The sequence below is a fragment of the Panthera tigris genome, chromosome X, assembly GCF_018350195.1.
Source record: "Panthera tigris isolate Pti1 chromosome X, P.tigris_Pti1_mat1.1, whole genome shotgun sequence".
Taxonomy (NCBI): domain Eukaryota; kingdom Metazoa; phylum Chordata; class Mammalia; order Carnivora; family Felidae; genus Panthera; species Panthera tigris.
The window spans coordinates 125,026,453-125,051,443 of NC_056677.1; the positions used below are offsets into that span (position 1 = coordinate 125,026,453).

At 43.0% G+C, this 24,991-nt stretch overlaps 1 protein-coding gene across 3 annotated transcripts; it reads right to left on the reverse strand.

Annotated features, from left to right (window-relative positions):
• Positions 1-2,445: 2,445 nt before the first annotated feature.
• LOC102972808 (PWWP domain-containing DNA repair factor 3B-like) lies at positions 2,446-23,628 on the reverse strand. 3 transcript variants are annotated; one of them, XM_042975055.1, is made up of 3 exons: positions 23,555-23,628; positions 7,236-7,420; positions 2,446-6,498 (listed from the first exon to the last, which is right to left on the reverse strand). In XM_042975055.1, exon 3 carries the CDS (start codon positions 6,278-6,280, stop codon positions 2,942-2,944), a length of 3,339 nt encoding a protein of 1,112 aa, XP_042830989.1. In that variant the 5' UTR covers positions 6,281-6,498; positions 7,236-7,420; positions 23,555-23,628; the 3' UTR covers positions 2,446-2,941. The 3 variants fall into 3 exon arrangements, with proteins under 3 accessions (XP_042830989.1, XP_042830990.1, XP_007095547.2); XM_042975056.1 differs by lacking the exon at positions 23,555-23,628 and adding an exon at positions 19,989-20,047; XM_007095485.2 differs by lacking the exon at positions 23,555-23,628 and adding an exon at positions 13,366-13,450.
• Between the last annotated feature and the right edge of the window lie 1,363 nt (positions 23,629-24,991).

The following is a 24,991-nucleotide window of genomic DNA, read 5'->3' on the forward strand; positions in this document are numbered from 1 at the left end:
CAGAACCATTGGATGTCCTGTCAGAGGGAAATGAGACAGAAGTCCATTATTGCCTAGACTTCATAAGTCCCTTTATAAGCAGAGAACTCACATTCAATATTCTCTTTTTTTTAATGCAGGTATCCTCCTTACCACAGTGCACAATTACCTTGGTAAAATAGATAAGGGTTTTTTTAGGAAAGGCTTGGCTGGGTTTTTCCGCCACTTCACTCAGAGGGCTCTGTCTGGGCCTGGGGGATGACTTAGACCTGGATACTTGGTGGGAGACTACAGTTTTCCACTACAGCTGCTAACATCAGCTTTCTGCTTGCCAGCTCTCATTTTGTTTATTTTTTGTTTTCCTTATAAAAAGCAAATAACAACTCAGCTAGCTGTACACACATCTAGATCCTGGAACACTACTGTCTATAACATTGCCACAGATTCTGGTCAGTCAGATGAGACTGACCACCACCTTGGCCTTGCTGCCCAGTAGGGTAATGATGCTCACCCTGTCCATGATAGTTTTGTGCCACCATTGGGACCCTGCCTTTTGAGAATCCTGTCTTCTCCATTGATTGCCAATTCCATGCCAGCATTGCTTGCTTCCAACAATGGTTTGCAGAGGAGAGTCAGCACTGAGTTTCTCAAAGATGCCAGTGCCACTTCACCAGCATGTTCCTTATTTGAGCAGTGATTTCTCGGCCCTCCAAAGAAACAGAGGCCGGAGGTAGGACATCTGATCTCATGTTACAAATCACAGCTAAAAACCTTCCGCCCTGGACCTTCTCGCCAATTCCTCAATTTTCCAATTATTTCCATGCCATTTACTGTATACTGTTGTTGTCCAAGCTTATATAACATGCATATTAGGCTGCTGGGTTGGCCCCTTTAAGGACATCAAACCCTGAGTCACATCCCTGTGCTCCCACGTTATTAAGTTCTCCCCCATATCGACTTATATTCTGTCCCCTGACTTGCAGGCTCAATATTCTCAAAATCCATCGGCACATATATTATCTCACTTCATGCAAGTAGAGAAGAGCCACGTCCTACAGTTTTTCTGAATGTAAGGCATTTCCCATCCAAACAAAACTTTATTTTGTTTTCCTGTGCTGTGATCTTACCTAGTCTTACTTGCCCTTGTCATTAGTCCGATAGCAATGAAAGTTAGCAGAGATTAATATTGAATAAGAGAAGCAACATCTGTTCAGGCAGCTGCCCTAGATGAGGTCTTTGCAGGCTCTCCAGGAATGAGGCAGCTTCTCTCCAGTAGCAAGCATTAGGGGGTTCTCTCCAGTAGCAAGCATTAGGTGAGGTTTCAGGAGGATTCTGGGTATTCAGTGTTCTCCTGCTGGTCACTATAGCGTGTCTCGGGGTTCCACTTTTTCTTTGTCAGATTCATACATAAATATGGAAACCTGTAAATTCTGTGCATGCCATCTCCATGCAGCTCTGCCAACCAACAGTTAGGATCAGGACCTGATATTCCACCATCTGCCTTATGACTGCAGGAGAGGAGGTCTCCTTAATCCAGTAGATTAGGGTGGGTGACAGATTGGGCTATCCCGTCAGACACACACACCCATGATAGAGAACCAGTTTAGGGCAATCTTAGAGCCACCTTAACAACTACAACTGTTCAAGCTGTAAGGTATCTCACAGTCTACACAGCCAGCCCCCAGTCCAGCTGCATACCCCAAATGTGATCCTGGAGGAGAATAGATGTATGTCTTAGGCATGTCTTTCTTCTTCAGTGACTGCCTCTGGCATCGATGGCACCCCAGGAGGGACCAGGTCCTTTCCCGTCATCCCCAACCAAGAGACACCCACGATCTCACAAGTATGGGAAAATCTGGGGTTCTGGTTTCACTTATAGGTCATCATTCCATGATGCCAATCTTCTTTCTGTGGCACCTGAAATTTATCCTCAGAGCGGTCTTAAACCACATCTTACTCTACTGACTCACAATGCTATGAATCAATGGACAGCTCAATGAATGAATGAATGAGGTAGTGAAGAAAATATTAGAATGTAGAGCCAAATATGGCTATATGAGAAAGCTGAAGTTGAGTGACACATTTGATTCAGCGACATGATGTTTATAGAGGAACTAACGTGTGTTGTTCCAGTGCACAAGGTCCACACAGAGTGTGGAGATGGTGTGTTTCCAAGTACTTTCCAGGACCATGAGAACGTCATGTGGATTAGCTCATGCAGAATGCCTCAGGAGTCATTGGTGACTCTCAGGCAGAGTCCCAAAAGGTTCTGTTGGGCCTGAAGCTCACACCATTTGGAAGGTTCTCTTCTAAAATTATGAAAACAAGTACAAAAGTGAATATTTAGGATTAGAAGAAAATTTATAATGAACCATAAAGGTGACAACTAAATTACTAAAATTCCAAAATATTATGTGTCTATCTATCATCTATTCATCTATCTATATAAATATGATGAAGCAAAAGTTCAAGGTGAAAGATACAGTGGTTTTATTGTGAATCAAAACAGCTAACTCTTGAAAATTTTGCACACACACAAATCACTATCTTGGATTTTAAAAATGATTGTTGCTTAATGTTTGATACCAGTGCTCTTTCATGTAATAAAATAATGTGTGTGTGCTATATTAAAATATGAAGTATGGTTAAAAGCCATGTTAGGAAAACATCTGGACAGTTACACATCCAAGCAAGTAGAGGGAAGTACAACTGTTTGCAATATTTTAACAAATTAGTTTGTGAGGCATTTGGGTACTAGAAAAGATGATGACCGTGCTACCCACAAGTGCTAGAGATGGATCCAAAATGAATCCAGCATATTCCCAAGGTCTCAAATTTCCAGAACATATTTGCATGCCATAGAGAGCGGAACGATCACACATTTCATACAGACAGGGTAATGAGAGGTCTTCCTGCTAAAGTGTGGGTACAGGGGGAGTTAATTAGTCTTGCTCCTTGTTGCTTATCTCTTTCTTATTTTCTTTAGGATATTTTTATCAAATAGCTCTTTTTCCCGGTAATGCACAGGTGGCCCCTGTAGGTACTTTTTTTCTGCCTCCTTGTAATCTAATCCATCAAGTGCAGCAATTGAACAAATGATTGCTTCTGGCAGAAGAACTTCCAGAACAAAACTCACTTTGTCATCCCTTACCAGATTCAGCGTTTTCTTGTCTATTTGTTTGTAGATTTCTTGTAAATGTCTTACCACCACATCCAACTGGTCTTCGTCCTCCAGGTATGTTTCAACGCAGATCACGTACCTGCTCGAATTCCTAAATGATACCAGCCACCTGGACTGTTTCCTGCCTTGGACAATGTCCAGAAGATGGTGATCGGCCCCCTTTGTTTTCACGATGAAGTCCACTAGCTTCTGGTTGGCTCGGTCCCGAGCAGCCTTCATCCGGTCAGGGAGAATTTTCTTGCAGGGCTTCTTCCCGTCCAGGGAGGTCTCCTCCTCAGAATCTTCCAGGTCGGCATAATTCACCTTTGGGAAATCAATCTCCAGATCCCTGTCTTGGATGGCTTTCCTAATTGGGTAACTGATGTCAGCAGCATAATAGTCCAGGAAACTGCCTGCAAAAGAACCTCGCCTGAGCCTTTCTCTGTAGTGGGCAATCAGGGAGAGGCACCAGTTCACACTTTGCTCATACAATTTCCTGGCTCTCTTTATTAGTTTTTCTTTCTCTTTACAATCCAGGTGCTTTAATCTTCGAAGAGGAACTCGAATGCCACTCATTTCACAGTGCATGTTTGCCTCAACCAAAAGCACCCTTGCAGTCTGCTCTGTTTGGCTGACACTCTTTACTACTGCAGGCCAAAATGGGTGATTCTGAAATTTAAACCAGACCATCATTCCTCCTTCAATGGGACAAGGCCCTTGTGGAAAACCCATGCTTGCCACTTGTCCCATTTCTTTGTTGGCATTCTTTTTAATAGTGGTGGTGGGGTTAATAGCCTTTGAGTTGACTGAAGGTTGAAGTTCTTGCAGCCCTTTCTCAAACTCTGTCACCTGCAGCTTCCTTTTTCTATTTGCCAGACCGAGTGAATAACACCGCCTCTGGTTAGGGGCACTGGAGGATGCTGCTGCACCTTCCAAGCCTGGCTTCCAGGCAACCTCTCCATGGTCCTCAACATTCCCTGAGAAGGCAGAGCTTTCAGAGGAGACAGCCAGGGTCCTTGGGTAGGTGTCATGTGCCCCTTCTTTGTGAGCTTTGGGCAAAGTGAGGTTGAAGCTTGGTGACAAAGGTGGAAGGACACCTCCATCTTTAGCACTTGTACCCTTCTCTTTGACTGTGCGATGCAAAGACATACCTCTTGAGGTGTCCCTATTTCCTTTGCCTCCTGTCTTATGATCATCTTCTGAAAGTGATGGGAACTTTGAGGACACACTGCCGCTTCGCGAGGACTTTGCTCGCCTTTCCTTTAGAGTACGCGTGACCGTTGTGTGTGTGTGTGGTTGGCCTCCTGCCTTATGAACATCTTCCAAAAGTGATGAGAACTTTGAGGACACACTGCAGCTTTGTGAAGACTTTGCTCGCTTTTCCCTTAGAGTACGCATGACCATTGTGTGTGCATGTGGTCGACCTCCTGTCTTATGATCATCTTCCGGAAGTGATGAGAACTTTGAGGACACGCTGCAGCTTCGCGAGGACTCTGCTCGCCTTTCCCTTAGAGTACGCGTGACCGTTGTGTGCGCGTGTGGTCTGCCTCCTGTCTTATGAACATCTTCTGAAAGTGATGAGAACTTTGAGGACACGCTGCAGCTTCGCGAGGACTCTGCTCGCCTTTCCCTTAGAGTATGCGTGACCGTTGTGTGTGCGTGTGGTCGGCCTCCTGTCTTATGATCATCTTCCAGAAGTGATGAGAACTTTGAGCACACGCTGCAGCTTCGCGAGGACTTTGCTCGTCTTTCCCTTAGAGTACGTGTGACCGTTGTGTGTGCGTGTGGTCGACCTCTTGTCTTATGATCATCTTTCGGAAGTGATGAGAACTTTGAGGACACGCTGCAGCTTTGCGAGGACTCTGCTCGCCTTTCCCTTAGAGTACGCGTGACCGTTGTGTGCGCGTGTGGTCTGCCTCCTGTCTTATGAACATCTTCTGAAAGTGATGAGAACTTTGAGGACACGCTGCAGCTTCGCGAGGACTTTGCTCGCCTTTCCCTTAGAGTACGCGTGACCGTTGTGTGTGCGTGTGGTCGGCCTCCTGTCTTATGATCATCTTCCGGAAGTGATGAGAACTTTGAGGACACGCTGCAGCTTCGTGAGGACTGTGCTCGCCTTTCCCTTAGAGTACGCGTGACCGTTGTGTGCGCGTGTGGTCGGCCTCCTGTCTTATGATCATCTTCCAAAAGTGATGGGAGCTTTGAGCACACGCTGCAGCTTCGCGAGGACTTTGCTCGCCTTTCCCTTAGAGTATGTGTGACTGTTGTGTGTGCGTGTGGTCGACCTCCTGTCTTATGATCATCTTCCAAAAGTGATGAGAACTTTGAGGACACGCTGCAGCTTCGCGAGGACTTTGCTCGCCTTTCCCTTAGAGTACGCGTGACTGTTGCGTGTGCGTGTGGTTGACCTCCTGTCTTATGATCATGTTCTGAAAGTGATGAGAACTTGGAGCACACGCTGCAGCTTCGCGAGGCCTTTGCTCGCCTTTCCCTTAGAGTACGCGTGACCATTGTGTGTGCGTGTGGTCGGCCTCCTGTCTTATGATCATCTTCCAAAAGTGATGGGAACTTTGAGCACATGCTGCAGCTTCGCGAGGACTTTGCTCGCCTTTCCCTTAGTGTATGCGTGATGGTTGTGTGCGCCTGTGATCGGCCACTGTCTGGGGCGTTTTTATTCTGTGAACACACCAGCAGCGATTTGAGGTTTTTTCTTTTCCTAAGACTCCTCAGTAAGGTACCTTTAGGCTTCCGGTACTTTTTATGAGCTTGCTTTTGTGGTCCCCTTTGAGATGGTGTAGTGGTCTCTAGACCATCTGATGCTCTTGCTGGACCGAAATTTGCTCTCTTATTCAGGATCTCCAGTGCCACTTTAAGAGCATTTCTGTAGGCCACTTTCTGTCCTGGTGGAACACTGGCCTTTGACTGGGCCACTAGCAAGGAGGTAATGGATTCAATTTGAGACTCATTTAGGATCTTTATGTCTGTGCTTTTCACTTTAATTTTTTTACCTACTGAGAGTATTTGAACTTCTAGAGAAAGTGCTCTTTTCCTCATATATTTTGGTGAGATCCCAGATCTGGACAAAACCTTTGCTGGCCAAATGTGGCCTTTCCAATTGCATAGGATATACTCAGCAGCCATTATGATTTGAGTTTCCTCTCAAGACGGAATTAATAGAAGTTGAAGGGTCTGGCCGTCATACCCACAGCCATGGCAGGTGTTCCCTAAAGCAATGTTCTTCACCACACCTTTTGGCCTAGGACCACAAAGGGTTTACACCTTATGTGGCCTGTCTTTCTTCACCTGAATCTCCCAGGGTCGCTGGAGCCTGTGTTTTGAATGGACTATATTGGAGAGTACTGGAATGTGGAAAAGGAAAAGAAGAAAAGTATTAGAAAAAATACTCCTTTTGTGTGAAATTAGAACAACGTTGGTCAATGAGAATCGATAAGAGGTAAAGCAAAGAAATAGAGTGTGTATCAGACGGGCGTGGGGGTGGGGGGTAAAATACACGGCAAGTATCAGGGAAAAATACAGAAGATACCAGAGGAGTTTTATAACCTGCCAAACCCAACTTCTTGCCCTGCTTGTTACTACTGCATATTAAAGAGCATCTGTGTGGGGAGGTGGGTGTCATTTTCTAGATCTCATCTGTGGTATTGGACATCCTGTGCCTTTTGTGCTCCCCCGGGTTCATTCTGGGGGAATGTTTCAGTTTTTATTTTCTGGGGTGCTGGTGCCACCCTGTGTACCCAGGGAAGCCAGAGGTGATCTCCAGCCTACAGACACTGAATGTCAGCACAATGTTGTGTTCAAGAGCACGAGCCTAGAATCCAGAGGTTCACAAAGATCATTATGGTGGTTACTGGTACCATCTTCACAAGAGTTGCTGCAGGCATGGGCCATTGGCTGTGACCTGCACTTTTTCATTTCTCTATGGTGGTTTAAAAGGCTTCCCCCCACCCCACCCTCCCCACACCAAGCACTTAATTTGTGTAAAGAAGTGGCTGTAGAGTGAGGAGCAAAGTAAACCACACTCCAGATTCAACATGAGATGACTGCAAATGAGATGCTTAGTAAAATGGGAACGTCTTACTGAATGCCACGTAAATCCTGGGAGGTGTGGTTCTGTGAGCTGCATCTGTTGATTCACACACTCCAACTGCGTGTCCAGCAGACCCTTTATTCTGCTCTGTGCTTCTGAGGTGCTCTGTCCTTCCAGGGATCAAATGACGTCAAATGTAGATAGATACCCAGGACGTATGCACCTCTAATGTCAATCTAGAAAATCAGAAAAGCAGACGGGAAGTTAAGCCAATGAAATGGGGATGGATTCATCATTTTCCCTTCCCCAGCTCTGGAGTGCAGGCCATTCTGAAACAGAAATGTTAGTTAAATCTCACTTATAATGTAGACATGTCTATTTTCTTCCTTCTTTTGCATTTCAAATACATCTCCACGTGAAGCTACTTAGTTTATCCTAGTCCTCCTATTTCAGAACAGTGGGAAGTACTGCTTTCATAGTAGCCTTTGCCTGTCTTGGACACACAGATTTAATGATAGTAGTGACGTGTGTGTGTGTGTGTGTGTGTGTGTGTGTGTAACAAAAACAGAGTCTATAAAGTAAGTGTGTTTTTGGTGTTTCTGAAGTAACGCTAAATGCATTTGCGGAGAACATAAAACGTGTAGAGAGATATATACTGGAGGCAATACATTATAGATGCTTACTCTCAATATGATGGTGTATGGGCTTCTCACACATTTCCTATGCATCCATATACACATGCCTGGTGCATATTACCTAGGACTATATTTCTTCACTCAAGAGCATATTTGATCACTGTTTCATGTGAATGCTGATTTTTCACATAACTTTTGTGAGTCTCTTTACAATGTGGTTTTTCCCTGACATTTAAAAACTTTATCTAAATACATTTCAAACACTCAGATGTGTGTAATGCAGAAAATGCAATTGTTCTCTCAATCCCCCCCCCCCAGAAATTCCCTGTTCATGGGTTCCGCTTTTCTGTATACACTGTACAAATATGTATAATAATTCATTTATAGATTTTAGCTCACCCATTATCAGTTTCAAATGATATGTTTCATAATACAAAATATTATTTCCCTAAGAAATGTGTGTATGCACAACTTTCTTCACACATACTCATAGATATAATATGAAATGTATGACTAACTATACATACTTTGGGCATAGTCTGCACACACTTTTTCTTGCCAGACTGTATGATCATGCAGGTATTGTGTCCTCTGCTTTAGAGAACTCAGCGTACTGGCTCTCAGAACACAAGTGTCACGTGAGGACACAGAACAAAAGGGAGAAGGAAAAACAGGTGACTCAGCCACTGCAATCTCCCTGCAGCAGGACCTGCCAGCCTGTCACACAAAACAGGAGGGCCTGAGTCACCTCAGCCCCAACCAGATAGCTACCAACCCCCAAGACACACATACACACACTTACGCACATACACTCACAGATATGTACACACACTCAGAGCAACGACGTTAGTGACCCAAGATGCCTGATATTGATGCATATAATCCATGCTTTCTGCTCTACACATGCAAGCAAATGTTTCTGCTTCCAGTGTAGATGTTGTTTTCAGCTCCTTATTTTGAAAATACACGTGGGAGAAAAACAACAAACAAACAAACAGGTTAGAGAGGGAGGGAGCCAAAACATAAGAGACTCTTAAAAACTGAGAACAAACTGAAGGTTGATGAGGGGTGGGAGGGAGGGGAGGGTGAGTGATGGGTATTGAGGAGGGCACCTGTTGGGATGAGCACTGGGTGTTGTAGGGAAACCAATTTGACAATAAATTTCGTATTTAAAAAAAATGAAAATACACGTGGAAAATCTAAAATGCTGTTTAAAATTATAAAGTACAAAAAATGTTAAGCATCAATAATCTGATCACCTAGGAAGAATGCTAACTGCAAATATGTGAGTCCACAGACTCTATTTGTACATATTTTATATAAGATACTAAAAAGGGTTTTAAAAACCGTACCACCGGGGCACCTGGGTGGCTCATTCAGGTAAGCATCTGACCTTGGCTCAGGTTATGATCTCACGGTTCGTGAGTTCAAGCCCTGCATCAGGCTCTGTGCTGACTGTGCAGAGCCTGCTTGGGGTTCTCTCTCCCTCTCTCTCTGCCCTTCCACTGTTCGTGCTTGCTTTCTCTCTCTCTCTCTCTCTCTCTCTCTCTCTCTCCCTCAAAATGAATAAATAAGCTTAAAACAAAACCCATACCACCTATTTGAATACTCTCTCATATTCACATTTGTGTATATCTATTATAAAAGTATGAAACACTTCGATGGAGTAACTTTCACCAGACAACCAAAACAGCAATTACGGTTGTTTTTCCGATTACTAAAGCAATGCATCTTTGAGACAGGCAATCAGAAGAGAAGGGTGTGAAATGAAAATATTAAATCCTAAGTGGCCTTCTCACCATATGCTTTGGCCCATTGTCCAAATATCTTCCATGAAGGGTTGGTACCTAATCTTGCAGAGGGTTTTCTTTTTCATACTAACAGAAGCTCAGCTCTCTTCTTTCCCTCTAAAGATGTATACAGGTGGGTGCATAGACAGACATGATAGAAAGAGATAATAATATTTAAATGTTGATCCTCTTTTTGCACACCAGGGGCAATGAATTAAAATAGACTCCTGGGGTGTCTGGGTGGCTCAGTCAATTAGGCGTCTAACTTCAGCTCAGGTCATGATCTCACAATTCGTGAGTTCAAGCCCTGCATCGGGCTCTGTGCTGACAGCTCGGAGCCTGGAGCCTGCTTTGGATTCTGTGTCTCCCTCTCTCTTTGTTCCTCCCCTGCTCGCACTCTTGTCTCTCTCTGTTCTCTCTCTCTCTCTCTCAAAAATAAACAAAAATTAAAAAAAATTAAAAAAATTAGAATCTTGAATGACACGAAAGTAACTTTCCAAGTGACCCCCAATCCTCAGAGACCTTGAATATGAAAATGTATCCAGAATTTTAGTTTACTATGATCTATCAAACATGCCTGCCCAGTAAAATCACATAGAATAAGACAGACGTGGAATGGTATAAATAGCAACTCCACAATCTATAACTTCACAGTCAATTCCAGACCGTCAAGAAGTAGAGCCTTCAGTTGGACCAGCTTCAATTTTTAAGTCCTGGTATACCTTTTGTTCTATTCCATTTGCTCTTTGGTTATGGAATGAAAGAGCCTGATGGCAGAGAGTATTTATTTATCCAATCAACGGCCATGAGTTTTAGAATTGTTTTGGAAGCTCTATTCTTTAACTCTTTTCCCCAGGGAGGGCTGTAATCACTTCACTTCCAAAGAAAAAGGAAAAGAAAACAACCCTCTGGAGGTGTTGTCTCAAAATGAGGGCACTTTCCTTGCTATGACTGCCCCCATCCCACTCCCCAGATGCAGGAATTCTCTCATATTTACCCCAATGACCCATCCCTACAATTACTGCCTATTTGTTGGAGCTTCTTTCACGCTGTAGGTTTTGTGATTTTAAACTGTCCCCTAAATATGTATTTCCTTAAATGGATGAGTTGGCAGTTCCCCTTTTTTATTATAAAGGCACATTTTATGTCATTTCAGTTATAAAAGAAAATACATTCTTGCCTATTTTTGCACCTTTCCAGTGCCAGATGAATTCAGCATGAACTTTCACATGCAAGAGTTGTTAAGCTTTCACTGGGTTTGAATTCTATTTGTAGGACAACTGAGTAGGGTCTTCAAACCTTTCCCTTATGTTGTTCACTAGTTTCATAAATTCATAGAGGTCATGCCTACTTGGAAACATGAGCCATTTTTGTACAAACATTTAAATGGCAAATGTTACAAACTGAAAAATCATGACTGCCCTCAGTCGTCTCAAAGAAGTGAAAAAATTAGGCTTGTTTCTCACCTCCAAATGATCAGCTATGACACTACATAGACATACACCTTCAAATTGCTGAGGTCTGCCTCCCAATTTTTCATTAACAAAGAAGGACCAACAGCGCCTAGTCTTGCAGACACACATCTTCAAGAGCTATCTACTCACAGAAGGGGAAGCAAGAGCACTTGAGCAAAGAACTATACAAAGTTCAGGGTTTCCCTCAGGGCCTTATTTTAAGACTAAAGAGACTTCTCTCCTATTCCTCTAGCAAACTCAGGTGGTTTCTTCCTTCCAGTAGGCTAACTTTCTTCCAAAGATGTTCTGTTAACCCCTTGGGTCCCTATTACCTGCCACAAGGAAACCTCCACTACCCTCTATAACACTAATGAAATCATGCATGGCATTAGGGTTAAAAAAAGTCAAGGGCAGCCTCCATAATTACTAGTATCTAAGCAAGTTGATGAGGTGTAATTTCAGAACCTATTGATTGCCCTGTGTCATGCACAAGGAGAAAAATGTGCCCTCGTTCATATGATAAGTCATTGCATTGTAGTTTGTCACAACGACACTGGACATATGCCAGGTCCTTGATACCCATGGGGAAAGACTAACAAACCTATAATCTAATCTGACAAGGGCATGTTATGTATCCAACACAAAGACTGATGCACACCTTCATGTATTGACACAGGAAGAAAATTCGGGCAAAAAAAAATCGAACTAGAGACCAATTAAGTACAAATAATATGCTTTCCATAAAGCACATATTCACATGGAGAACAACGGTATATACTTTATCTTAGGACACAAAAGACATGTAAATGAAAGAGAAAAGTCCAGAATGGCAAACAGAAATGTCATGGTATGGTTCCACTGAAAACAGAAGAGGAAAAAGGATGGAAGTGGGTGGTGAGGGTAGACATCACTTTTCTTTCCTTTTTTTTTTTTTTGAAAGTAGTTTTCACCCCCAGTGTAGAGCCCAACACAGGGCTTGAACTCATCGACCCTGAGACCTGAGCTGAGATCAAGAATCGGACGCTTAACCAACTGAGCTACCCAGGCTCCCCTATATCACTTTTCAAATCATGTTTTAAAATATTACAGGGAGGACACATTTATGTGTACATAGGCACCAAAAACCTTACTTTATAAGGACTCTAAGGAGATATGAAGTGAAATACTGGATGTAAGTGAACAAAAAGAAGGCAACCAAAACTGTACCATACCGTTAGCATAGAAAGTGATGAGAATATATTTGAAATGTCTTTGAGGTGTACTTTACATTGGTCAAAGGAAAAATTATTATTAAAATGTATATTTTTAACCACATAAGAGATACTGTATTGCAGTCCAAGAAGAGAGCAAAGGACTGCTGAATGTGTGAAGGAACAATCTTCCAAAATAAAGAACGATATCAGGTGGTATATTTGATGTGCCAAACTGCAAGCATAATACATTCCATCACACACACACACACACACACACACACACACACACACGAAGACACACATACAAACAGGTCTAGGCTCATCATAGTAAAAGTTCTAGAAACCAAAGGGAAAGGAAGGGCCTTAAAAACAAAGAGGGAAAAACAAGCATGGCTATTAAGCAATATTCTCTTATTATTTTAATTAGAGAGAACTTGATAGAATTCTTTGGAGACCAAAAAGGAAAAAAAAAAAAAGTCAAAAAGGGAGCAATGAGACAAGAGTACCATGATAGGAAGAGTGGGCACTTGTAGTTCTAGAAAAACCAAGGGAAGATATGGTGCTTCTGAGAAGCCATGATCTGAGGAGGAGACCTCAGAGCTTGGGCTCACACTTTGTCTTTTAGACATGCTTCTTAGTTTGTGTGTGTATGAGCTACTCATTGTGTGATAATACTCACAATATTATCCTCTAGGTTACACAAAGTAACATTAGATCTCCCAACCCTACCCATTTCCCTCATTTACTGACTTCAAATTTTCTCTCATTTTATGCACACAATAATTTTACTATAAGTAGGTGTAAATGAGTAAACTTACATCTTAAGGGTTCATGGGACAATCGTTAAGCAGAGGTACATGATGAGAAATACTTGGGGACCTCTGCTTTCAAGTACTCAGGTAACAATTCCTTCGTGCAGTGGTGTCACCTTAGGACAGTAAAACGGGACTGAGGTATGACAGGTTATTCAATCACCCTAACCCTTCACAAGAGGAGCTGCCATCCTCTCTTATAAAACAGGAGAGATTAGAGCTCTCAATGTCCAACTAAAGACCACACGCTGGCAATGCACACACACACACACACACACACACACACACACAACTCACATTGATAGCAGACACCGACTAGTCTCGATGTTTCTACAGTTACTCCATCTCTCCAGTCTGTAAATATCCTTGTTAAATGTTTCTGTCTCCAGGAAGGAATGGCTTACCCCAGTTGTCATGGAAACCAGAATATCATCAAAATGTTCTCCCTGATGTTAGCTTTCTATGGAAACCAGGAAGTACCAGTACATCCTCAGATGCAGAGCGTTGATCTCACTCTCAGTCAGTTACACCCTGACCAATCCAATGAATGAATGAATGAATGAATGAATAAAATATTAGAGACACTACTCGATGTTCTCATGGAAAAGGCATTGAGGGCAGAGGAGTTTTCACAAAATGGATTAGAGAGGAAATAAAGTAGAAAGATAACAGCTTTACACACACGTACACACACACAGACACACACACGCCCCACACTTAGGATCCAAGTCCTGTTAAGGACCTCCTTTCAACCTTCCAGGACACATGAGGCCAGGTGCATTTGTGTAGGTGGGATCCAAGGACTGTCACTCAATTTAAAATGACCCAAGAGGAGAAAACATGTGAGGATAAAGGACCTGGGCGTCAGGGGAAGGCAAACTAGAAACTCAGGTTGCAGCAGGACCAAATGACCCTGAGTCAACACTTGGACAAATGTGTATTGACAGGGTTTTCAGGACACCAGTGGTTCCTGAGAAGAGAGACAACTTCCACAAATGTCATTGATCTAGGACATTAAGGGAGGTGGAGATGAACCTCTCACATTTGGGATCTGTGCTCAGCATGTACTGCTGCAACCACACTGCCAAAGAATACTATGCTCAGAGATAGGGCTCCTATCATCAGGGCACACAGCACATACTTCTTCTCTCATAGTCATTTATTTTAGGGGACAGAGCTGCCCTGTGGTGCAGCTTTTCCTCCTATTAATGAATTCTAGGCGATTCTTCTGTGGCCAGTCTTGGGCAGTGATGTGCTGGAAACAGGTCTTTGGGAAGGGAGAGTGCAGTTCCGATTTCCAGAGTTTTCCTATTTCCATGATGTAAATACTCCCACTATGGCCGACTTTAAGCCACCAACATGATGTCACTGAATGCTGATTTGGCGAGTGATGCCCCAAATCAGCCCTCATGAGGTGATGGATCCAGACACAGACACAGATGGCCCAGCACAGCCCTGGACCCCAGATTCTGAAGCAAGACAAAGCCCTCCCATCCCGCATGCAATCCACAAGAGAAGGGCAAGCTGGACTTTTATATAACAGTGTGCCAACTAAATAAAGGCTTTCAACATGTTCTTAGTGTAGAGGAGTGGGAGAGAGATATCAAGACACCCCCCCCCCCGGTGTAGCCTATGTAGTTTTGGGGGAGGGAAAATAGTGGGGTGCATTCATGGTCGATCTTCTCAAATCAGAGATACTTTCTGAAAGACGGATGTGGGTTTAAGTCTCAGCTCTGCCTCTCCTCAGCTGTGTGACTTTCACATTGTGCCCTAAGGTCTCTGTTCCCTAGTGTCCGTTTTTGTCAAATCAGCTCATAGTGTCTCTGCTCTCAAAGGGTTGATTAAACTTTATGAAAGAACACTGGACGTCAGCAGTGCCCGGTGGTCATTCTGGAACCCTGGTGGGGAGGGGGGTCCCTGAGAACCTGCTGGAGGGCCAGTGAGGTCTTCCTCTCCCTACTCAGTATCAGTGAATCTGGATTTCTTGGTTGCCTTCCACTGAAACAACAGACTGTAAGAGGTGAAGAGGCAGGTAAGAAAATCGAGGCCTTTCCTATTCAGGTAGGTATTGAATAGACTTGCAAAGATGTAAAACAATGCCATACTTTTAATACTTTTGTTTGTTTTCAAAAATATAGTAATTTTTTCAAAAACCATATTTACATGTAAGCAATAATGAGCTGAATATTATTTTTAAATGAATGCATTAAAATAGACTGCTACGGGGCGCCTGGGTGGCTCAGTCGGTTAAGCATCCAATTTCGGCTCAGGTCATGATCTCACAGTTGGTGAGTTTGAGCCCCATGTCGGGCTCTGTGCGGACAGCTCAGAGCCTGGAGCCTGCTTCAGATTCTGTGTCTCCCTCTCTCTCTGCCCTCCCCTGTGTCTCTCTCGCACTCAAAAATAAATAAACGCTTAAAAAATTTTAAAGAAGGAAAAAAAAATAGACTGCTTAGTCTTTTTTTCAAAATACTTGAATATTTTATTAAAGTGGCCTCAAGAGCATTATTTTTGAAAAATTAAATCAAGTTAGTTAACATACACTGTAGCATTGGTTTTAAAAAGCATTATTTTTTCATTAAAAATTTAAAATATTTTATTGAATTGAAATTCATATATTTATTTATTTATTTATTTATTTATTTTTAGTTTTATTTTTAGGTTTTTTTTTTATATTTTAGTTAGTTAATATACAGGGCAATGTTTGTTTCAGAAGTAGAATTCAGTGATTCATCACTTCCATACAACACCCGGTGCTCATCGTAACAAGTGCCTTCCCTAATATCCATCACCCATCTAGCCCATCTCCCACCCACCTCTCTCCAGCAACCTTCAGTTTGTTCTCTATCGTTCAGAGTCTCTTGTGGTTTGTTTCCCTTCTCTTCTGCCTCCCTTCCCATATGTTCATCTGTTTTGTTTTGTAAATTCCACATATTAGTGGAAAAATCATACGGTATTTGTCTTTCTCTGACTAACTTATTTCGCTTAGCATAATACATTCTAACTCCAACCACGTCACTGCAAATGTCAAGGTGTCATCTTTTTTTTGATGGCCAGTTAATATTCCATTGTCACATTTTAAAGTATACTATTCGATGGCATTAGGTAAATTTTCGATGTTGTGAAATCATGACCTCTATCTTCTTAACAAAACATTTTCAGAAGTTCTAAAGGAAATCGTATACCCACCTTATACCCAGCCACACCTCATTCCCACCTGCCCCTACCTCCTGGCAACCACAACTGTACTTTCTGTCTTTATGGGTTGTCTTATTTTGAATATTTCATATGAGTCGAACCACACATAGTGTGGTCTAGCTTACTTCATGTAGAATGATGATTTTAAGGTTCATCTACATTGCAACGTTCCTTTTAATGTCTGCATAATATTCTGCTTTATGGATATTCCACCTTATGTTTACCCATTCATCTGTTGATAGAAGATTGAGTTGCTTCCACTTTTGGCTGTTTTGAATAGTGCTACTATGAACATACATGTTCATGCGGTTTTGGAATGCCTGTTTTAAATGGAGGGTGGTATATATCTCTAGGAGCAGAATTGCTGCATCATATGCTAATTATATGTTTAAGCTTTTGAGGAACCTCCAAGCTGTTTTCAACAGTGGCTGCGCCACTTTAAATTCCCACCAGCAGTGTGTGTATAAGGCTTCCAATTTCTCCACATTCTCAACAGCAATTTTGTTATTTTTCCCTTCCCCCTGCACCTTAGTTTTAGACACCCTAGTGGGTGTTAACAGCTATTGTTAGGTTTTGATTTCCAATTCCTAATGACTAATTATGTTGAGCATATTATCATGTGACTGATGGCCATTTGTATATCTTCCTTGGAGAAATATGTATTCAGATCCCTTTCCCATTTTTGCTGTTTGTTTGGTCATTTGGTTGGAGTTGTAAGGGTTCTTTATATACTCTAGTTACTAGACTCCCACTAGACATATAATTTGCCAATGTTCCCTCCCATCTTGTAGGATATCATTTCTCTCTGTCGATAGTGTCTTTTAATGCAAAAACATTTTCATTTTGATGAAGGCCAGCCTACCTATTTTTTTGTTTGTTTGTTGCTTTTGGTCTAATATTTAAGAAATCCAAGGTCATGAAGGTTTACTCCTCTGTTTTATTCTAAGAATTTAAAATTTTTAGCTGTTATATTTAGGCTTTTTGTGTATGGTGTGACTATAGTGTCCAACTTCATTCATTTGTACATGGATGCACCATTGTCCCAGAGGCACTTGTTAAAGGGACTATCCTTACCCCATTGAATGGTCATCATCAGTCATCCCTCACCCAACACACTGGTGTGCTTACAAGCGCCAGTGAAATGCTGAGCATTATAAGGAAGAGAACTGCAAGTAAAACATAAATCATTGGCTTAGCATTAACCTGTTACTTGAAGTAGGCAGTATGAAAGTGTGATCAGACTGAATAAAATATTGAAGCTTTGCTTCCAAATCTCAGATGAAAGAAGTAAAATGTGTGGTTAAAAACAGAAAAAAATACAGAGCTTGTAGAAAGTAAGGCAGGTACAAAAAAGCGAAATGTCAAATGGAAAGAGTATAGGGGAAGAGAGAGAGGGAGAGAGGGGAAGGGAGAAGGACAAAAGCAAATAGTATCCCCCAATTTCGAATTGTACGGTATATCGGAGTGGTGGAATAAAGTATGAATTTCATTTCCTTCATAAATTTTATATTTTCTAAAAATTATTTTACCATGAATGTTTATTGCTTTTATAATTAGAAGAAAGACTTAACAGTAGAACTGAATTTAACTAAGAGTGCTCCATATTAAATTATTTTTGGAAAGTGGAATGTTCCTTATTAGCTAAGCTCTAGAAGGATAACTTGATAATTCATGAAATCCTCTTGGCATCACTGTACGAAACCAAGACGTGGTGTAATGATCTATAGATAGCAGCCATCCAATACCTGTGTTTTCGTGTAGTCGGATGACAATTGAAACGCATCAATTTGACTTCCCCTTAAAAGTTTAATACAGATAAGTTCAAGTTTGGTGTTGGAAAAGTCAAAAGATGTTATAACTCAGTCTTGGTTATTCGTGGAGCAGATACTCCACTAATGTCCTTTGTTCCTATTTCTTTTCTGTTTTTCAGATTTTTAATAGTTTCCTAACATCCATGGACTGCATTTGCAAAACAATGACAATGGTGTTAAGAAGCCACAAGATGGAGATGTTGAGCTGCCATTGTTAATGACAGTCAGGTCCTCCTTGACAAATAACAGTGGTTCCAACTTCAGTGGGGTTGAGAGCAACCTGGAGAATTTATTTAAAATGCAGATTCCCAGGGGCGCCTGGGTGGCTCAGTCAGTTTAAGCGTCTGACTTTGGCTCAGGTCATGATCTCACAGTTCGTGGGTTCGAGCCCCGTGTAGGGCTCTGTGCTGACAGCTCAGGGCCTGGAACCTGCCTCAGATTCTGTGTCTCCTTCTCTCTCTCTGCCTCTCTCTCTCTCTCTCTCTCTCTCTCTCTCTCAAAAGTAAATAAACATAAAAAAATAAAAATAAAATAAAATGCAGATTCCCAGTGCCCACCCACATATTTGATTGGGCAGGCCTTGGATAGACCCAAGGAATCTGGACTCTAACACTCTCCTTTCTGTGATTTTGATATAGGTGATCCCACGCACCACACTTTGAGAAACTATGATGTAAATGGTAATCAAAACCATGGACCTATATGGAAACATTTAGGGAAAGGGTATAAATTGAGAAAAGAACTGAGTAAAATCAAGTCTTGAGGAATGCCATCATGTGAGGGCTCATTTGAAAAGAAGGAACTTGCAATGGTAATAAGAAGTTGCAAGAGGGGCACCTGGGTGGCTCAGTCAGTTAAGTGTCAGACTCTTGATTTTGGCTCAGATCATAATCTCACAGTTCGTGAGTTTGAGCACAGCATCGGGCTCATGCTGACAGTGCAGAGCCTGCTTGGGTTTCCCTCCTTCAATCTCTCTCTTGCTCTCTCTGTCTCTCTGCCCCTCCCCTGCTCATGCTCTGTCTCTCAAAATAAATAAATAAACTTTTATAAAAAGAATAAAAATGCCCTGTGACATTTGACACACCCTAAATAATTCATATACTTGAAATATATTATATTTCCCATCCCAAATTTTTTAATGTTATATTTAATCTTGATGATCAAAACATTCATTTTTTAGGCTCTGAAATATATAGCAGGCACTAGTTTGCAGTCAATGTTTGATGTTCAGGAAATTGTATACCAGTGGCTAAAAATGTGGCCATAATAATGACAATATAAAAATTATTATAATATAATCACAATTGTGGTATAACTAATTATAAACATTAATATTATTGTGCTGTTATCAATATTTGAGTGCTTGCTTTATATTATTGAGTGCCCATAAGATTTTTTATGCATTATTTCACTTAATTTCATCCAAAATACTATGAGAACAATACTGCTGTTATGCCTTTAAGATAGTAAGAAAGTCACCGAGGCTTAGGGAGGTCAAGAAATTAGCTCAATATCTCACAGTCTGTAAGTGGGAAGGCTTTGTTTAATTTCATGCTGGACTTTGTCTCACAGTCTGTAAGTGGGAAGGCCTCGTTTAATTTCATGCTGGACTTTCAGTTCATGCTTCTAGGATTTTTATGAGTTTCCCTTTAAGAAAACCCAATGCAGTCAAGTTTTACATTAATTTTAGAAAGGCATAGACTGCGGGGGCTTCCAGCTCCCCACCTAAGTCCTGGCTCTCCTCGTCTTCCTGGGCCCCTGTGTAGGCATCATTTCCCAGATTTCCTTGCTGTTAGATGTGACCGTGTGACTGAGATGTAGGCAATGAGGTGTCAGCGGAAATGGTGTGTGCCACTGCCAGGCCTAGCTCATAAAAAAAAAAAAAAAGAAAGAAAAAAAAAATCCCCGTACCTGGCACACCTCCGTGCCCTTTTCCCCTTCTAGCAAACTGCAAAGGAGGCCACGTCCAGGGCACCCGTGGAAGTCACATGTTGGATGTGGCAGACTTTCTGACAGCCTGGGTCCCTGTAGAAGTGCATGGATAATGCCCACCATGAGGACATACTGACTTTCCCGGTAATGTTACAGGAGAAATAAACGAACTAGTTTGGAGTCATTATACATGTTTGGGTTTAAATGTCACAGTAATAGTGTACCACACCTGATGCAAGTTGGGTAAAAATAAATTTCAGGTATGCACTGTTCTATCATTATGAATTGCGATTGACTGCATTTCAAATAGTGGCTTAGACACATAGGGGGTTCACTTATTCCGGTTAACATGCAGTAGGAATACACTGTTCAGGGCTGGTGCTACACAAGGAGCCAGGATCTTCTCTTTTCTTGCCCCTCTGTCCTTAAATGTGGCTTTTGTCTCCAAGGTCACAAGCATTGTATCTATATCTCTGGCAGGACAAAGGGTAAAGATCAAAGGGGGAAGCCAGCTGCATCTTTCCAGTTCATGAAGCTTTCCTAGGAATGCCACCAGTGTCATCTGGGACACGTATCATGGCCAGCCCAGGGGCTGGACTGGGCCACGTGCTCACCTCTACACATAACGGGGTCAAGGTTCTGTTAGCAAGGATGAAAGGATGAAGGGTAGAATGCTTAGGTAGATGCACGGCCTGCCATAGCACTTATGTTACATTGTATTTATTAATTATCCAAATCCCTTGTGGTAGCTTCTTACAAATCCAGATTCCTGTCCTTGTGCTAGCCATAAAGAATCAGAATGTCCCTGAAAATTTGGATGCACACTACTTTCAGGTTGCTGAACTGCTGATCTTTGCTCTATCGAGGATAGCCCCTTTGTCTTTTCACCTGGTCTGGTGTCCATGAACTCTTCAATGGGTTTATCATTTCATGACGTTTAGGTGCATTCCAAAATGTTAAAGATAGTACCTTCCTCAAGTAACTTGTTTTGAAATTTACATTGAAAACGACAACTTTTTAAAGGACTCCCACATCTGCGGTCACACTCTTCAAAGACACAAACACTGCTAGAGATCATGATCTACAGCTGAAGATGAGGTTTATTTCCAGAGCAGCAAAGTAACCCAAAACGGTCACAGGTGCGGGCCAGGGGAGAGCAGTGGGGCAAAATACCAAAGGTCTGGTCCTAGCTCTACTGTGAAGCTCTACAAACTTGGGTAAACATTTGCGCTCTTTGATCCTCATCCTCTTAAATTATAAACTGGCCTTACACTAATTCATCTTCCAGAGGGTTATCAAGATGATTAAATGAGCTATGGGTATGTATACTTTCGAAGGGCAGTAAAGCTTGCAGAAATGTTGTTTTTATTTACGGGCAAACAGTAACCAATTTGAATTGTAAGTTTCAAATCTGCTCGGTTGAATCATACAGGTTTCCAGCATGATCAAGGTGGGGCACAATAGTACAGTCTCATTAGCACACAGATGATTGGATTACAGTGTATTGAGAGGAGAGAGGCAGCACAAATCACAGTATCAGGCAAAGGAAGGAGTGCCAACCAAGACTTGACAGAGAAGTCGACTGAGCTTGTTCAAAGGCCCAGTGGTGAAACAGCAATGGTGTGCTTGAGGAAACTGCAAGAAGCTCAGGATGGAGAGGATAAAAGGGAAGTTAAACGAGTCCAGATGCTAAGGGTTCTCATACATAGGGTAGAACCTCTTGTGGAGGCTCTGAGGAATTCACCGAAGGATCTTAGACATCCTAGTATCAGCTAATATTTGAGGACTCAGAGTTAGACAGTTCTGGCTTAGAGTCTTCATTCTACTCCAAGCTGTGGTTTTTGGCACAGGATAAATGAAATGACTGGTGGACCAGGATAGGGAAGCGGAATCAGGGACAGAGCGAAACTTGACATATGATAGGCATGGCATAGCTGATAGTGGGGAAGTGTGTGCCATTCAATAAATGAGGGTGGTACAATTATTTTTTCATGGGAGGAAAAAAGCAATTAGATCACTACCTGAGAGCAAGCACAAAGATCAATTCAACATGATCAAAGACTAAAAAAATGCAAGATCACACCTTAAAACATCTATAAGAAAACATAGGAGAAAACTTTTATGACCTTAGGGTTCATACAATTTTATTTGCAAAGGCCCAGGAGGCAAGGAAACAAATAGATGAATTGGACAACATCAAAATTTAAAACATCTGGGCATCAAAGGACATTCTCAACAAAGTGTCCAGGCAATCCATGGAATTGATAACAATGATTGCAAACAATCTCTCTGATAAGAGAGTAAAATGCTGAACATATAAAGAGGTCCGGCCAATCAACCACAACCACCACCGCAACTACAGCAAAGGTCATCTGATTAAAAAATTGTCAAAGGACTGGAATGGACATTTCTCCAAAGAAAGTATACAAATGGCGATAAGCGCATGAAAAGAGTCTCAACATAACTAATAATTACTGAAATGCAAATCAAAACCACAAGGAGACAGCACTTCACACTCATTTGGATGCCCATTATCAAGCAAACAAAATACAAAAACAAAACAAAGACAAAAAAAAAAAAAAAACCCGGAATAACAAGTGTTGGCATGGATGTGGAGAAACAGGAACAATTCCCCACTGTTGGTAGGATTGGAAACTGGTACAGTTACTATGGAAAACAGTATGGAAGAACCTCAAAAACTAAGCAATAGAGCTACCATACAATCCATCAATTCCGTGGCTAGGTATATGCCCAAAAGACGTGAAAGAAGAGAATCAAACAGATACAGAGTGTCAGAAAGATATTTGTGTACCTGTGCTCATACAGCACTTTCACAATAGATAAACGTGGAAACAAAGTGTCCATCCACAGATGACTGGAACCCCCCCCCAAAAAAAAAAGTGGACTACATGGGGAAATCATCTCAGAGGTCAGCCCAGCCGCCGCCACCGCATGCTGCCCTTGGGGGCCTCGACCTGTCCTGTCCTGTCCTGTCGTGTCCTGTCCTGTCCTGACGGAGCCCGGGAGGACTCTGGGAGGGACATCACCTCATAGGTCAGCCCAGCCGCCCCCATCCCATGAGTCCTCGGGGGCCTCGTCCTGTCCTGTCTTCTGTCCTGTTGGAGCCCCCGAGGACTCCGTGGGGCCATCACCTCAGATATCAGCTCAGTTGCCACAACCCCACACTGCCCACAGGGTCTTGTCCTGTCCTGTCCTCTCCTGTCCCATCCCCTCATCCGGGGGATGCCTCGGAGACATCACCTCAGAAGTCAGCCCAGCCGCCGCCACCCCACATTGCCCTCGGGGGCCTCATCCTCGTCCTGTCCTGTCACAGTCCTCAAGGACTCCATGGGATCACCTCAGAGGTCAGCCAAGCAACTGCCGCCCCACACCCTGGTCCCCTCGTGGCTGAGTAGACGCCCCCGCCCACCTCCCATGGCCAGACAGAGTCACCAGACCCGCCTCCCCACCCGCCTGGCCTCCCTAAGGGTCCCTATGCCCCACCCTCATCCTCTGTCTCTCTGTCCCTCCCTCCATCCCTCTACCTGCACGGCGACCTCCACACGGAGTCCTCTGCGAAGCTCCTCTGAGAGCCTCGGGAGGGCAACGAACTCCCCAGCCGTGCCTGGGCAGGAGCGTCGCTGATTGGTTGGCTAGGTGCACGTGACGGGGGCGGGACCTTCGCCGAGACACGCCCCCTGGAGGGACTGCCCAGGACCTTGGCGTCCGTGCCAAGGGTGGAGGCCAGGGCTCGGGGTTTCCCGTTCTACCGCCGAGGACGTTTCGCAGGCCATCCTCCTGGGAAATCACAAAAGGACACCGGAGTGGGCGACAGGTGCACCTTTCCTATGTGGGGGAATTTAACAATTCCTACTCCGTCTCCTCCCGGGACCCTTTCCACCCACTGCTTCCGCTTGCAGAGGAATGGCCATCCTCCTGAGTGTTCTGTGTAAACCACCCCCGTCCCTTTTCTACCGCTTTTGGTTTTGTTTGGTTTTGTGGAAGACCCGTGTGTGTATCCTTGAATATCCTTGCTTCCTGGTGCGTTGCCTGGGTATTACAACAAACTGTATCACGTTGTGCCTAGTATTCCGCCACATTCTTTCTCACCCAACATTGTGTCCTAACAGTGACTATACTATTCCGTGGAGCCACAGTGCTTTCATTTTCCCTGTGGTAGCACACACCGTTGCGGAACCACTCCTCGGTTCGTTCATCCATTTTCCTGTCCATGGACACGTGGATACTTTCCACTGTAGAGCCCTAAAAAGCAGTGATACTAGAAATATTCCAATGCCTGGCGTCCGTGCAATATGCTTTGCAGCGTCAGAAGGAGCCAAAGAGGTTAAAGCAGTTAATGACCTATTCCTAGGTCATAGGCTAGCTGAGTATTCAGTAGAACAAAATTATTTCCAACGTATGTGACTACACCAGCAGGTTGGGTTCTGATTGTTCCATATACGCACCAATACTGGGTATAATCAGATTACAATTGGCTGGGGAAGGGTGGTGGTGTGGGGAGGATGGGGATGGTGTCCGTGCTGGTGGCGTTTGCGGTGGTGGTGGCGGCGGCGGTGGCGGTGGCGGTGGCGGTGGTAATCCTCTTCAGCATTTCTCCCACACTAAGAAGAATGAGCTCTTTTTTATGCTCATTGGCCAATGCAATTTCCTTTCCCACCACATTTATCTATGTGGGTGTTATGACCTTTCTTCCACTGGGTAGGATGACTTGCTTACAGTTTTGTAGAGCTAGATATCAGTCTTTACAGCAGCGTTTCCCTCTGCCTTTTTATCGCAATAAAATAGAAACAATGCAAATTGTACCTGTTCAGCCATTTGTAGGTGTACAGCTCAGTGGCATTAAGTACATTCCCATTGTACAACATCACTGCCATCCATCTCTCAACCTTTTTCATCTTTGCGGACTGAAACTCTGAACCCATGAAACACCTATTGCCCATTCCCTCCTCCTCCCACCCCCT

Bases quoted from the DNA above. Each gene is read 5' to 3' on its own strand.
- LOC102972808 (XM_042975055.1), bottom strand. From the start codon at position 6,280: ATGGCTGCTGAGTATATCCTATGCAATTGGAAAGGCCACATTTGGCCA.